The sequence below is a fragment of the Pseudopipra pipra genome, chromosome Z, assembly GCF_036250125.1.
Source record: "Pseudopipra pipra isolate bDixPip1 chromosome Z, bDixPip1.hap1, whole genome shotgun sequence".
Lineage (NCBI taxonomy): Eukaryota > Metazoa > Chordata > Aves > Passeriformes > Pipridae > Pseudopipra > Pseudopipra pipra.
This window is the reverse complement of record NC_087581.1, coordinates 8,990,275-9,006,282: the sequence shown is the minus strand read 5'-3', so window position 1 is coordinate 9,006,282 and position 16,008 is coordinate 8,990,275. Positions and strand designations below refer to the sequence as shown.

Here is a 16,008-nt window from a genome sequence, read left to right as displayed (position 1 = left end):
GCCAGCTGCCTCGCTCGCGCCCACAGGGAGAGCCCCCGCACCCCGGGCGTGTTTTCCTACATGCGCCTAATGCTGTTCCCCAGGCTAGCACCTATCCTGTTGGGTCCAGAGCATGGCATGGTGGCGACATGGTAGGGATGGGGCTGCATGTTTCCAGCCCCAGGCTCCCCTCCCCACACCAAGCACTTTGGGTAACCCCCCGGAACGTGGGAGGCGGCATGAAGTCATTCTGGTCCTCCAGCAAACCCCTCCAGCTGTCTGGAGCCAGTGCAGATTGTGGGACGTGTCTGGTGACTGACGGGGCCTCAAATCCACGTTTATGTGAGATGATATCGAGAGTTTTAATTTTTTTATGAGCGAGGGGTCAGGGGGAGGAGGGGATTCCCAGGGCGGCTCGGAGGGGAGGCGGTGGTGCGTGCATGTGCGTGCGTGAGACACATTTCGTCCCACTGACCCCCAGCTGCAGGAGTCCTGCACAGATAAAACCAGCATCCCATCATCTCGAAGCGTCGGGAACCAGCTGGGGAGGAGATTGGACAATGGCAGCTAGCAGCCTCCCTGGAACAGGAATGTGGCATCAGGGCTCACAGTTGGCTCTCTGGATCACACTCTCTGCTCAGTCTCTCCTGCACATCACCAAAGTCCCCTCTAGTCCCTCCCCTCGGGGTTACTCCAGGCTCAGGCCCTTCCTTGGTAGATGAGTCCCTGGAAAACTTTGTTGAGCTGGTGTCCTCCTTTCCCAAAGGAGAGGCCACTCAATGAAGCACCTCAGCATGACTTCTCCAACATCCAGAGTCTGGTGAGATGCTGTGTTAGCTTTCAAACCCTACTGATATTCCTGGAGAAGCTGCTATCCTGCCCTGCAGCCTCATGGGCAGCATTTGCTGCATGCTGGTGGTTTCCACAAGGATAGCCTGCCTGCAGATTGCTCTGCCCTGGTTTAATCCTAGCAAACCTTAGCTCCTAGCCCTGCATAGAACCCCATGATTGAGGAGCAGGTCAGAGTCACCAGTGCTTTGCAACTGGCCAGAAAACTGCCTGGTCTGTTGTCAGGCAAGGGCAAGGCAAAAAGTGAGCCAAGGTGAAGCCTTGACATCTGTTCCCAAGTGCACCTATGCTGTGTGGGATCCTGCTGGGAAAGGTCTTGGAGCAACCAGAAAATCATGGAAGAAGAAGGTACCTGCCAGCTGCACATCCAGGGTCAGTGGGTGAGCCTGTTCCCGGAGCTACCTCAGGGGACTTCCAAAGGTGGGGAGCTGGGAGCTATATGCCAGCAATGTCCCATGGCCAAGGCTGCAAGGTGACCATGAAGGTCACACACTGCCATCCTTGACTGCAGGGTGGGGACTTCCAGGTGGTGCCTGGCTTTTTTAGTGGGAAGATCCTGTCTCTGCTTCCCATGGACAGTGAGGATGGAGGAACCTCTCCTCAAACTGGCCAGAGTGCCTGTGCGCAGTGACTCTCACACGGAAAGGAGGAGGGGGGCCGAGGCCTCTTTGTAACCCAATCTCGTCTGCATGGGCCCCTTTGTTGTTATTACATTTATTTATTGATCCCCCTTGGGAAAACCTTAGCGGCGCTGGACTTGCCGGGGCTTTATTAATGGGGGTAGGGAGTGAGGGGAGGGAAGGGGGGCTGAACAGAGCACTTCAACCATCTGTTCCCACCAAAGGGATGGAGCAACAATAGCCATGTTTATAAAACTTCTCTGCAACTCATTGTGTTTGCGAAAGGACAGCTTCCACATCAAAGGCTGTTTCCGCTCCCACTGCTCAGGGGCCCCTCCATCCTCCAGCATCCTGCAAGGATTGCCCTGTCCTGGTCCCTTCTCCCCACAGCTCCAGGCACATGGTGAGGTGATAAGTGGCATCACCCACAGAGGGACCACCACGGCTGGGGACACCCCAGCCAAAGGGTCTGTGCATCAACCTGGTCATGTCTGGTGGTCCAGGGGGACTTTCCAAGGGGAGGTTTCTCCTGGAAGCAATAAAACTCTACCATAAGGCATTGAAAAGTGTTTACTGAACGCTGGTGATGGGAACACCAATATGCCCAGTGCTGGAGACCTGACCCCAGGCTGGTTTCATTCAGTCCACTGGAACAGCAATGTTCGTGAAGCTGCTTTGGTTTTGCTCAAATTTCAGATGTGGAAAAAAAATAAAGGAAGAAAAACAAAATGAAAGAAGCAGGGTTTGGCCACGTCAAAGCTGGCTGATAGGGTCCTTCATAATGAAACAACTGTGCTTGGCTTTGCTTGAGGCTTGTATTAGATTATCTGTTACAATCAGACATGAAATAAAGACCATTAAATAGCAATGAAATATTTTGACTGAACCAATATGTTGTTTTTTTTCTTCCCAAACTGATCTTTATGGACAAGATGAGGGTTTAGTTCTGGTTCAGATCAAAGCCAAATGCTTTCCTGGGGAGTTGTGAGCCACCTCCTGACCATGACCCTGTCCTGCAGCTGTGGGATGGGCTGCTCTGAGGTGAGTCCGCAGGCTGGAGGTTTAGGACATACCCAGGCTGTCACACATCCCCAGCATGACTCTAAATAATAGCATGTCACCTCTTTGGACTGCATGTCCTTCCCCATTTGCTGCTGCTTTATGGCAGCGATTGTCTCCATGGGGTGCTTCATACATGGGTTGGTAACTCTGCTGGGATTAGTGCCCACTGGATGTCAGGAACAGAGACACTTTCTCTAGGATTTACAAACATCTCAGTCCAGCTTTGGACAAAACTGAGACCTCTAGAGGATGCTGCCACTTTGTCTTGCATGGCTTCTCTCTGCACCATCTGCTTGTGCAAGGACCTGATTTCCAGCCGACAGGAGAGGCGTCCTGACAGCAGTCTGGTGGCTGGGCAGGGAACAGGCTGTCTCACACCTTTCAACTACCCCTTCCACAATGGAAGGGGAAGGCCTTCCCAGAGACTCTATGATGCCTTCTTGGGAAGCAGTCCAAGTCCCTGTTGGCTGTGTCCCGTTGGCCTGTCCTCCTCCAGGCTGCTGGAGGAGACCTGAGTACGGGCCCTGATTGGTTTTGGCAGGGGGGTAGGGAGCATGCTGCTCTCTCCCAGCACTTAGCAGCTTCCCCGGGAACCAAGCAGGAAAGAAGGAGAGGAGCCCAGACTTGTGGGAGACACTCATTTCATGCCTAAGCCACTACTCCGCTGCTCAGCCACATGGCTCCATTAAGTCCCCTCCTGGCTGTCTTCTTTCCATCAATCACCCCGTCTCTGCGAGCAGCCCAGACACCGGATCTGAGTTATAAATAAGACAATCAATCAGCAATGCTATTAGATAAACAGAGTGGCAGAAGCCAAATTAATGCTTGGCTTTTTCTTGAAAGGGAGGGAAAAAAGAGTCAATTGCTTATTAGAGGACCCTGGTGTGGTCTGGTCTCCCTGCTGCAGCTGAGCCGGGTGGGCTGTGCTTAGCTGCTTGTCTGCATGCAGGGAGGTTTGGGATGCTGTGAGCAGATAATTCATGTGGGTCACCCTGGCCAGAGCAGTCAGGGCACCGGGGCAGACTGGAGGTGAACAGGGAGGTCGCAGCACTGGGACAGTAATGAGGAGCCGAGAAGGCAGTGGTGGGAGCTGCCCATCTGGAGGTTGAGGAGTTTTCAGGGCTGGCCTTGTGGGGAAGGAGGGTGTGAGTTTGCAGGTGGAGGTGTCTGGGGACCAGGGACACAGTGCCAGGATGAATGCTGAACCAGTCAGGACAGACATGAGGAAGAAGAGAATCACTGCTAGGAGGCTCTTCAAATAACAGACGGTTTCTTCTGGAGATGCATCAAGTCCTTATCTGGAGGCACCAAGGAATAAGATGGTCCAGGACTGTCATTTGTGGTCTGCTGTGGCCATCTGTCACCTCTTGTTGCTACAAACCTCTGCCCTACAGCATTACAGGGATGCCCAAAGTTGTTTCTACCATCAGGGTCCCCAGCTGAAGCTCTGCTTGCTTCTCTGTGGGGTGGTGGCTGAATCACTAAAAGCTACAGGATAGCAGAGAGGAGCCTTTCCTCAAGGGGGAACCTTGGTGCCTGAGCCATCCCTCCTGCAACTGGGAAAGAGAGACCTGGAAGGATGGCTATAACCTGGAAGGATTGCTATAATATCCTGTGGTTTGGGGTGGGCTCTTGTATTTTTCTGGGCTTGACACCATTACTGGTTGAGGACTGGGGCTTGGGCTCCTCCAAGTCAAGCCGACTCTATATCCTCACCCCTTGCAGATGCTGCTCTTCATGCTTTCATCCTGGGGACCACCTTTCCACTAGATCCTGCTGCTTTCACTTCCACCTCCCACCTCTCCTTTTTGTTGTGATGGAGGAGGATGTTTGCCTCTTGAGGACCACTTCTATGCCTGTGCAAAGAAGCAGCAGCTCTCCTCTGTCAGCTGGCTCAACAGATCCCACCTGGCATTTCCACCTGGCTCAGCAAGCTCTCACACTTGGGTCTGGCTGTGCAGCTAGCAGTGTGCTTTTTCAACAGCTGAGCCTGCCTTCATTTTCTGCTCTCGCCTGTGACTGTAATGCTCTGCCAGAGAGGAAACACACAGCACAGTGCCCACTGCTCCTCCTTTATCCACCAAAGCATGCTGCCCCATCAAAGGCTACACAACTCCACCCTGTCAGCCTAATTTGTGATAAACAAACTGTTTTTTATCCTCTGGGGGCTCCAGGCTCCTGGGAGGCTGGTGTGGGAGCAGGTAGATTCTCTGACTATTGGGTCAGGGAGGATGAAGTCTCTGTTGTCACCCGTCTCCGGGAAGGATGCAGGAGGTGCAGTGATTCAGTCCTATTCCCCTTGCTTAAGCAAGGGGGCTCTCTGCTTCCTACGAGGCCTCACGTCCAGGAAATAGCTCCTGCTTTCCACCTGCACTTCTGATCCCTCCTGCAGAGCTTGGGGAGCTCCGTGCAAGGCTGCTCTCGAATCAGCAACAGCCCAAAACAACACCTAAGGTGGGATTTACTGCCACATATGTGCTGGGAAGATGCAGGGACCCGTTGTGCCCGAGTGATGTATTGGATTTCAGGTTATGTGATGCACAGGTCTCTCTGAGCACTGTAATTCCCTCTTTCTTCCTGTATGGATTTATACTGTTAAGTGGATGGATTTTCTGCTTGGCAGGGACACTCTCCTGGGACCTTCCCCAGTTTGAAACATCTCTGCACATCTGTACGTAATATTCCTGGGGCACTTAACAAGTGGGCTTTTATAACACCCCTTGCTTTATGGACTGATGCTTAATGTGACCAGGCACCACGGAGGGGCTGACGAACCTCAGTCCAGAGCCAGCAGCAAGCTGTGCACCAATTCCAGGTGCTGGAGGGTGCCCGGGGCTCTGTGTGAAAGCCACCATTCTCAGATGGCTTCCTGTACAGCTGCCCTGGGCAGTGGGACCATTGCTTTCTTGGTCCCTGAAACAGCTTGAGAGGGACAGGTTTCCTCTCCTTAATAACCTGAGACAGCATGCCTCCAGACCAGGCATGGAGATCCGGGGTGGAGATGAAGGCAATCTGTCTGTCTGGGTTGCTTCCCCCAGGCAAGGGCTGGGCCTGACATTTTCATCTCTGCTAAGAGCTGTTCCTTCCCCCTGCCCCAAAGAGCCATCTGCTATGGTAGATTACCCCAGCTTTTAGCACTGTGAATCCATAATTAGTGCATAATTAATTACCAGATGTTTTTAACACTAATGAAACATTAATAAATGACGGAGGCATGTTGTCTGGTAATGGAACATTAACCAGTGAACCAAACCAGCATGTGGGGCTGTGCTGCCGCCAGCATGGCCAAGCCAGAGACAGGGCTGCATCGGACTGAGCTCTCCTCTAAGAGAGTCCCAGCACAGCTACAATCACAGCAAGTGCCTGGTGAGATCTAGTGACCAGCTCTGTACTGCCTTTAGGCTTTGCAGAGCCAAGGCTGTGCCTCCTTCACCTTCATCCTTCCTTCCTTCCACCCATTCATCCATCAATTCACCACCATGCATGCATGCACCCATCCTTCCACACCCATGTCCCTGCTGGAGAGACTCTGTGGGGCACTGGATAGGTAATTTGCTAAAAGACTGAGCTTTTTTCCCCCAGGATGAACTGCAGCTTGGTAGCATCTCTGCTCCAGGTGGTGCTCACAAGCAAGGCACATGGGGAGAAGACAGACTCCAGCTAAGTGCTTTACTGCATCCATTGCCCCCACACTGGGTCCCTGTGAGCCCTGCTCTGATGGAAGTTTAATTCAGAGCATCTTGGGCAGTGACATTTTCCTAACATGCAATTATTAATCAGACAAGGAAAGTGCATTAATTGTGACTACGTGCCACCTCCAGCCTCTAGGCTGCAGTGGGGCACAGGCAGGCCTCCATCCTCCTGCCGGTCCAAGAGGTGTCAGGATGCAGTCAGAGCTCAGGAACACATGGGTTCATCATCATCAAGGGCCCATGGACAGGGAGATGTGGTGCCTCCCCATCACCATACGGGTGTCACAGAGGGTAGTGACAACCATCCCCTTTCCATCACGGGGAGTTTCCAGAGTGGGTATCCCCACTGCACCTTCTCAGGATGTCCTGAAGGCCAGTTTCTGTGTTTCCCATCCCCCTGGAAAGATGACGCTATGGTCTCAAGCCCCAGGGCAGGTTCCAGGGTGTCTGTGTCCCCATCACTGATGTCCCCACGTCCTCCCCATATCAGCCAGCATGATACACAGAAGCAGACAGACAAAAACAACCACTCCAGACAGAGAGGAAATAACACCCAGAGCCTCCAGTCATCATGAAATGAACATTTAATGAAGACAGTCTCTCCTGGTGCGTGTGTGTGTGTGTGTGTCTGTGTGTGTGTGTGCATGTGTGCGTTGTCTCTGTGTGAGCTTAGTTTTATCCCCTCTATTACTTTTTTTTTGATTCTTTTTTTTTTTTTATATATATACATCTATAAAAAATTCAAATACAGCATGTCAACAGTGGGAATACTAGGACGTATGGTATTAAATACTGCGCTTGGGTCCAGGCAGGGGCAAGAGGAGGTGTCTTTACAAAACAGGACTTCGGGCAGGATGGGGAGGAGAGCAGAGCAGGCACAGGGACATCTGGGGACAGCGGGGGACAGCAGGGGACAGGTCTGCAGGGCTCCAGCTCTAAAGGCAACAGCAGAGCTATTCTGCTTTTGTTGGAGAATGAGACAAAGACATCAATGGGGGTGATTCCCTGTATCCAATATGGTTAAAAGTTTGGGGGTGATGTTGGGGTGGGGTTGGGGGTGGCAAAGGCTCCTGCAGGGTGCTGCGGAGAAGGAGGTGGAGGGACAGCTCTCCAGGTGCTCAGCAAGGGGCAGGAGGGTTTTATTGGTGTTTCATTTCCTTTTTTTCCACTAAAACCCTGCCAGCTCCCTGCTCCCCATCACACTTGTGAAAGCCACCAGTTGTCCCATCCATCATCCCCTCGGAGGGGACCAAGACCCCCTGACCTGTGCACCACTCCAGCTTCGCCACAAGGTCGAGAGCTCAGGGGAGCAAGTCCGGTCCTTGGGGGACCCCCTTTTGCCATAAGGGGGTACACAGCTTGGAGCATCGTTCCCCTCACCACCCCCCCTGTTTCATATCCCCTTTTCTCGGTGCACCGCTGCGGGGGGCAGCAGGCACGTCTTTGGCGTGGGGGGGTTAGCTGTATGAGTGGGGCCCTCAGCTGCGGCACGGGGCCCAGGCTCGCTTCACTTTGCTGGGCAAAGGGGGACGGGGATGTCTCCTTGCAAGGTCTCCTTGCTCCGGGCTGGGAGAGGATTTTGCGGCTCCCCAGGGGACGGCAGCGGCTCTGTCCTCCTCCGAAGCGATGGCGAGAAGCGTGATACGTCCTCAATGTGTGCAAAATCGAAGAGATAAGAGACTCAACCCGGGAGTGGGGCAGCAGGGCGGGGGGCGGTGGCGGTGGTGGACGATGGGGAGGCGTCTGCACTGGGCTGCGATGGATGGACAGATGGAGATCTGCAAGGTGGGAGGAGAAGGGTCATGGTCCCGCTCCTCACCGATGGGACACACCAAGGAGAATTTGATCTTTTTCCACAGGGGAAATTCAGCCCTTCCCAGAACCCAGGTGCCCAAATACATCCCTTCCACCTCCTCCTCCCAGGACTGGACCCTCCCCATCCTTCCCCGGCTGCAGGCCACTGCCCCTCCTGATGCCACCACTAATGCCACACGTGAGGTGACATAGTGAGTCAGAGGGGAGCAAAGGACCTCATTCCCACTGGGGGCTTTTCCTTGGACACCTCCTGGGGCATCAATGGATGGGTGGCATGTTCTTTCTCTCCCAAAGGTGACACAGCTGGCTGCACCAAGATCCATCCCCCAGTTTTTGGGCAGCTTGGGTACAGTGAAAAGATTTTTGAGTGGGACACCCATGATACAGCAGCCCTGATCTGTAGAGGAACAGGAAATTTTGTGGCTCTCCAGGGTGCCAGCTCCACTCTAAGCCAAACCAAGGACATTTTTGAGATGCATCTGTGAATTTTCTGAGCTTAGACAATTTTTCTTCCATCACTATGCAAAGGCCTTAGATTTTCACGTGGTTCCTTTGCCTCTTGAAAAATCAGCAGTTGAGGGGGAGAAGGGCTGCTGAGAACGAGACATCAAAGACCGACCCCTTTGCCAGCTTTGTTTGAAAAGCCGTTTTTGAGATCTCCACCAGAACATCCATTTGGAAAAGCAATCAGACTTGGTTCATTTACAAAAAACTGCAAGAAAAACCCAAATTACTTGTTCTCAATGCCCGCCACAGCCTGGCTGGAGCATCGCCTTCCGAACCACACTAGAGCCCCTAGGGTCCCCATGCACCCACACCCCACCTCTTACGCCTCTGATTTGGGAGATACTCACTAAATAAAGAGGACACTATAGGCAGCCACGACCAGTCCAGCTGTCCAACACACTGCCACGGCCCCGCTGCCCACCACGGCCCCCTTGTCGCAGATCTTGGTGGTGGGAGGCGCCATGAAAGAGGAGGTGCTAGCGCTTGTTGTCTCTGTAGGGAGGGAAAGTGGATGTTGAGGGCAGTTGGAACGCCCTGGGATGCATCCCATAGAGGCAGCCCTGCTCTCCTGTGGGTGGGGATAGCACACTGTCCCATCCCCAAATTGCCCTCACTGTTATGCCACACTAGGGCTGAGTGAGCTGGAGGGGGTAAGATGATTCAAGGGATGGTGTGATCCATGAGACTTTCCCTGATGTGACAGTGGACCGACTGCTTGGAGATGCTTGTGCAATCAGGCAGAGCTGGGCATCCCTCCCCATCACCATCCTGCCCAGCCGGGCTACTCTGAGCACCAGCTCTATGGGAAATTTAGCTAAGAAGTCATGATGAGCCACATCTCTCAGCAGAGAGCATCCCTCACCCACAGAACATCCCAGACATGCCTGTGGCTGCTGGGCTGGCTCACAGGGCTTGTCCTCCTTTGTACTGGACCAGATGGGTTATCTGTCCCTGCACAGAGCTGCAGGATTGCAGGGAGGACCTGTATGGGCAGTCAGACTGGGGCATCTTTGGCCACATCCAGAGTACCAGAGTATTCCTGGCCAGAGAATCTGGGCTGATTGCTGAGGGCCAAAAGGGTCTGTCTTGACATCTTTCAGACTCCACTGAGGTGTCACAGTGAGGCTCAGCCCTGGCGTTGGAGTGTCCCACACCAGCCCTGCAGGGCTGCACCAAACTGCATGCACAGGGACATGTGTGCAAAGGGCATGTGTGTGAGGGACACACATGTGCCTGCACAGGGAGCAGGCAGGTGCCATTTGGAAGTGGTATTTACATTTAGCACAATGCAGGCAGATATAAAAGCAAAACCAAATCCCCAACACCAGCACTGCTGCAAGATGTGCCTGCACTCCTTGAGGGAGTTCATCCCCCTGGGAATGGGGGACTGCAAATCTGTGCTGCTGCCTGAACTTCCAGGTGCTCTACTGGGTGCTGTTTCTAAAAGTGGGGGTGTCTCTGCACAGGAGTCAGGGGAACCAGTGCAGGGTCTGCTCCATCCCTTCTGGGAAACGGAGGGCTGATAACACCCATTTGGACACAGTCCCAGCTCTTTCCTAGAAACAGAGACTTGTTAACTTTGTGGCTTTTATTTTGAATTGGCATCACTCCGAGCCATTGTGAGGGGTCGGAGGTGTGGAGGGGGTAGGACTGGAGAGGGGAGGGAGGGATGGAGGGGGACAACACTAAAAGGGAATAACAGTAACAATAATAATAATAAAACAATGCCCATCTTTGTTGTCCCACCCCAAGCATGCTGGCAAGAAGGATGCTGGACCCAAGTGAGCTGAGTCAGCATTCCTCAGGCCATGGTTGCACCTGCTGATAGGGAAAGTGTAGGGTGAAGGGCTGCAGCTTCCCAGGTGCTCAGGGGATATCCTTGTCTGGGGACAAAACTTGCACAGAGCCAGAGAGGAGGTCCCTCAGCCAGGACTCCTGGTTTTATCCTGGCCGCAGGCACAGGCCTGTTTGTACTGGGAAGGGGCTCTTACCTGTGATCTGGGCCTCTGTGGTGAGATGTTTGGGCTCCTCTGTCCAGGGGGTGGCATGAACAGCCACGCTCCAGTCACTCCACGTGCCAATGTCATTGTCTTTGGCTGCCACCTGGATGATGTATTCCTTGCCAGCGTAGGCATCCGTGATGGTGTGTGACGTCCCATCCGACAGCTCAACCTGAGGGCAGCAGTGGGGAGGGGAGGGTGGTCAGAAGGTGGTCAGCATGTTTAGCTCAGCTAGAGGACATTAACAAGATTTTGCAGCACTTTGGGAAACACTGGGGGGTTGTGGGGAGAGGCATGAGCCCTGGGCAGGGATGCAAAGGGAGATGCTCCATGTGCAGCAAAACCAAAGGTCTGGAGACCCGGTCCTGCTCCCAGACTCGTGGTGCCTGAGTGGAGCAGCTTCCTCTAGAGGTCACCAGAAACTAACAGATGTGTGTGCAGGCTCCCTCAGACATGTTAGGGCAGCTGGGATTTGGATATCACAGGCAGTGGATGGGGTGTTCAAAAAGCTTTCTGGGCAATACTGCCAGTGCTGGGAGGAGGCTTTCCCACCAGCAACACCCCTGGCCACCCTGCTCCTGTGCCTGTGGCATCCCACTGTCCTGGCTTCCATCCCTCTGGCTGGGCCTTTGGACAAGGATCAAGTTGTGTGCAGCTGTCTTTCCTAGAAAATATTCCCTCTGTCCTGTTGTCACTGCTACCTGAGCCACATATGGTCCTGTCCAGCCTGTCCTTGTTGCTGCAAAGTCCAGTGATTTAACCCCAGACTGTGTCCACACCTTCTGGGGGATCTCTGATCCACTTGGAGCTTGGCTTAAGCACAGGGGGATGTAGATGCTCAGCAGAAATGGTCCCTCATGACACAGATACCAGTGACCAAACACGCCTGGCTGACCGAAGGGGAGGGCTCAGCACCCAAGTGACCTTCCAGGGATGAAGTCAGACTTGGCCTTGGGGTCCTTAGGGTATGGAGGGGACCAGGGCAGGAGCATGCCCTCCACCCCATCTCTCAGACTGAGGACCAACATGCTGCCAGCTTCACTACCCTACTATGCTGCCTGTTCATGGGTGGGTGGGGGGGATGGACACACAGCATCCCTTGTCTGCCCTGAACCCTGTCTGTCTGCCCAGACACACTGATAATAAAAATGCTGGAGGGATAAGGGGGTGGTGTGTGTCTAATGAAATCCATCCTTGAACACCAGTGATCAGCCGGGGGCTCAAGCTCAAGCAGAACAAGCAACACTTCATGAGTGGGGGGAACTTCATGGTGCAAGCCACACAGAGACCTCCACACCGCCTCAGCCACCCAAGAGAAGGTCAGGCACAGAATCCCACTGCACCAGGGAGCACCAAAGGCTGAATTTTATTAAGAACTCAGTTCAATTACAGGAGCAAGATGAAAACTTCTGCCAGGTCCTTGAAGCCCAAAGAAAGAAAAGCTGCACCGTTGGGGTGCCCTGGAGGTACCTGAGCCAATGCACCTCATCCCAGTGGGATGAGGCTGTCTTGGCATTGTGGCTTTACACACACAGGGATGATGTGCACACCAAAGATGTAGGTGCACACCAGTGCCTGGTGTGGTCAATGTCATCACCCCACTGCTTACAGGGGTATCTGAAAAGTAGGAACCCACCCTGAGAAAGAACCAGCCCTTTTTCAGAAACCATGGTGCAGCACATGCAACAACCTGGCACAGATTTAATCCCTTTGGCATGTGAACTGCAGCCCTCTTCCTCCCCACCCCGGGCTTTTATAGTCTCTGTAGAGGATCCCTTACCAGGCAGAGAGGCAATTTTGCTTTCTTGCACCAGGTGAGAGCTTTTTTTTCCTATTCCCACTTCCAGGGCTGCATCCAGCCTTCCGCCCAGCACATCAAGGCCCTTGGGCTCTTCATTTCCAGCTGCTCCTGCCGCCCAGCCTGGGCCCGTAGGAGCCCCACATCTGGAGCACATCTGGAGGCAGACCGGACTGGTCTCCCCCACAGCCGACAGGGAGCGAAGGGCCTCCTGCTGCCAGCAAGGTATGAAGTGCTACCAAAACTCGGCAGCACGGAGAAAGCCGTGTGTCCATCTCACTGCTGCAGATTTTGGGGCTGGATGGGGGTCCTGCCTCTCTTCACACCACTAACTCGGGTCTGACACCATGACCATGACCAATGGTGCTGGTGGGATGCAAATGGGGTGCCACTGGTTTCACTGCAGGCTTGTACCAAGCTGGCATGTGCCTAAGCACTAAACCACTATCAGCAAAGCCTGAGTCCACCTCTATCATCCAGGGGACATCTTCCCACTGGGACACGGGTCTCACCTGTCATAGGGTGACATAGACATAGGGTCTGACCTGTTGGCATGGGGGCAGTTACTCAGGGTGCCTGCCAAGGGTTCCAAGATTACAGCCTGGCTGGGCAGAGCCTGATATGGGGTGCAGATGAACACAGACCCTGGTGGGGCTCCATGCAGGGTCTCCCTGAGTTTCCAGCAAACTGAAAAGGCTGAGCGCCAACCCTAGGGTCACAGGTGCTGCCTCTTGACCAGGTAGAAGGGTTAGCTCACAGGTCCCCAGCAATCTATACCAGGGGGTGGCTGCTCCCATCCTGGGGGCATAGGCACAGTCCATCCTGCCGGAAAATGGTTCGGGACCATTTGACTTAATGGGATAGGTGAAAACTGAAATCTTGCAAGGTCTGGACAGAAGGGAGGACAGGGAAAAGATAAGGAAGATGCCAGTTTCTCCTGCAGCACAAGGCTGTGCATCCTCCAACATGCAGGGAGTCTTGGCTAAGACACATCCCACCAGCCCCACCAAGCTCCTGCCCTCCTCAGCCCAGGACCAGGGTCCAAGCTGGATCAGGATCCTCAGTAGTGATGGGCTCTTCACACCCATTGCTGCACCCAGCAGAGCTGCAGAGGCAATTTCTGTACCCTCTTCTCATAGGGACACACTTTCCCGGCCTTAGCACCTAGGGATGGGTAGGTGGGACAGGAGACCCACCAGGTTGTGAATCACCTGGTCTGATTGGCAAGGCACCTCCCTGCAGTCTTGTGGCATGGTGAGGCTGTGCCTGCCTCCCACACCTTGGGATTCATGCCTTTGCCAGTGGCTCCAGTCACTGCTCACAGGTGTACTGCTTGTGGGCACAGCGGGCCGGGGTCCCCATACAGCACCGTGCACACCACACAGTGGGGACCCACCTGGATGGGGTCAGCCCAGAGCTGTTTGGTGGCATCCACCAATGTGGATGGCAATGATCAAGTCAAATTAATCCTTAATGACAATTATATGAAATGAAAACTCCCTGCAGACCTGGATTGCTCTGTGCTAGGCTGGGGGTGGCTTGGAATAAGAGAATGAAGACAGGGCTCTGAAAGATGCTGGGGTTATGCAGCTGGTATGTGCCTTTCTCCAGGTCTTTCAGCATCCTCTGAGTCCCATGGCTCCTCTCTGACACCTGTAGCAAGCAGGCTGCAACAAGCCAGCCCCACCGAGGTCTCACTGACCTGGCCAGGCTGCTTTTCCATCCAGGAGCATTTTCTCTATCCCAAAGAGCCTTGCCAGCTTAGTGCTTCCCCTTGGGAGCAATTCCTGCCTCTCCCCACCCAGAACAACAAACCAAACCTGAATGTTTGCAGATGTTGTGTCAGAGACACAACTGGGTCAAGTCTGTGCCTTGTTTGTGAAGGGGGAACATACCCCCAGGACCCAGGCTGGAAAACCTGGAGGACCTTCTTTATAGGACCTGGGAGGATGCTGCCCTAAGCTCTGCTTTACACAACAGACAAAAAGAGAAGGCATGGACGACATCATCCATCTCTCCCCACACATGTGACCTCTGGATGCAGAACTTCTGAGCTGGGTAGCCAGGGACACATCCAGTATTTGCCACGGTGGGTGAGAAAGGCCATGGCTCAACACAGAAGTGCCACAGCAGATGGGAAAGCACATGGGGACTGGGTCCAACTGGATACAGACAGGGAGAGACGGCAGGGAAGACACACTGGGGAGGCTGTGGGGGGACGGATGGACACACAGCATCAAAGGCAGAGAGAGAAATTCCTTAATCCCCGACCCAGCCACACAGAGACAAAAGTTGGAGGAAGGCTGCGCATGGTAATTTTTTTGGCCGGGGGGGTGGGTTTGCGTGTCGCTGCCTGCCTTTGTGCACCTGCCAAAAGTCAGTCCAACTGGCTGTGAAGTGCTGCCCAGATTAATGAGGGATCAGTAGCCAGTGCAATGCAGAGCTATTAGCATTGCAAAAAAAAAAAAAAAAAAAAAGAAAAAAGAAAAAAAGAAAGAAAAAGAGAGAGAGGAGATAGAGGAGAGAGAAATGAAAAAAAGCCCTTGAACACAGTAATTCAGACAACAGCTTGCTGAGGACAGCATAGGCTGGGATCCCATTCCATGCCGTGGTCACATACCCCAACCAGCCTGTTTGGAACGATTATGGATCTGCTCAGCGCCCACCCACAGTCCCAAGCACCAGGATGAACCCAGGGGATTGATAAGTGAGGGACAGTCATCCAGGGCAAGTTGGGGAGATGATGGACCCACACTCAGCTTTCCCCCTGTCCATGCTGGTCCCCCCTGCACATGTGCTGGAGGCCTGGGGACATCCACAAGAGCCATTTGCACTCCTACACAGAACATATATGTGTGCCCTCATTCCTGTCCCTGCCTGCAGACTGGTGACGATGCCTTTTAGCGCTCAGCACAGCAGGAGTTAAGAAAGCCTTCCCTGCTTCCAAGATCCCCCCACCCTGCTCCCATGGCCCACAGCCCACCCTGCCAGGGTGCCCCAGCAGAAAGGTCACTGTGTTCTGTTCCCATCTGGGCTTTGCTCCTGGTCCAGTGGGACCAGGTAGCAATTATTTGTGAATAGGGTGATGCACAGGCAGGTCTGAAGCCCAGATGGCCTTTGGAAAGGGATGGGTCAGGAAGGGAAGAAAACCCCAACCGTCCCTGCCCTGGCAGCTGGGATGGGGGCTGGTGCGTGTTGAAAGGAGGTGGAGGGGGATCAGATGCCTCCTTCTCTGCATCCCACATGAAAATGTGTTTGTTGGCTCCCCTGTGGCAGCATTGGCTCTGCTTTTCATTCCTGGACACCTCCTGCTTTCTAGCACAGCTCCTAGTGCAGGAAGGGCGTGCTTTGCTGGCAATATGGGGATGGGGGCTGGCACCCCTCAGTCCCACGGCAGGGATGACATGGAAACATGGAAGGAAACCCCTAGTAAGAGCACAGCTAGGTGTGCCATGCACCTGGCATCCTTGCACCCTCCTCCTCCTCTGGGTGCTCCTCAAGTTGTCCTGAATGATGGGGGAAATGGGAAGTGGGATAGGGATGGGACACCCCAGTGGGCTTGATTTCACAGCCACTTTTCCCCACAACAAGCAGCCAGATCCTGCTACCGGGCTACAAGGAGCTTTGCAGGGACCCAGTTACACAAGCCACTGCTGTTTCAGGTGCCTTCAGTCCCTATGAGTGCA

General features: G+C 53.8%; 1 protein-coding gene across 3 annotated transcripts in view; it reads right to left on the bottom strand.

The window, feature by feature from the left end:
* Positions 1–6,768: 6,768 nt before the first annotated feature.
* The window catches only part of CNTFR (ciliary neurotrophic factor receptor), a 206,588-nt gene continuing 197,348 nt past the window's right edge, over positions 6,769–16,008 (bottom strand). For all 3 annotated transcript variants that reach the window (XM_064642348.1, XM_064642349.1, XM_064642351.1), the window contains 3 exons: positions 10,516–10,696; positions 8,872–9,016; positions 6,769–7,980 (listed from right to left, as the gene is read on the bottom strand). In XM_064642348.1, the coding sequence (XP_064498418.1) occupies position 7,980; positions 8,872–9,016; positions 10,516–10,696 (327 nt within the window). In that variant the 3' untranslated portion in view covers positions 6,769–7,979. The remainder of the gene's footprint in view (positions 7,981–8,871; positions 9,017–10,515; positions 10,697–16,008) is intronic.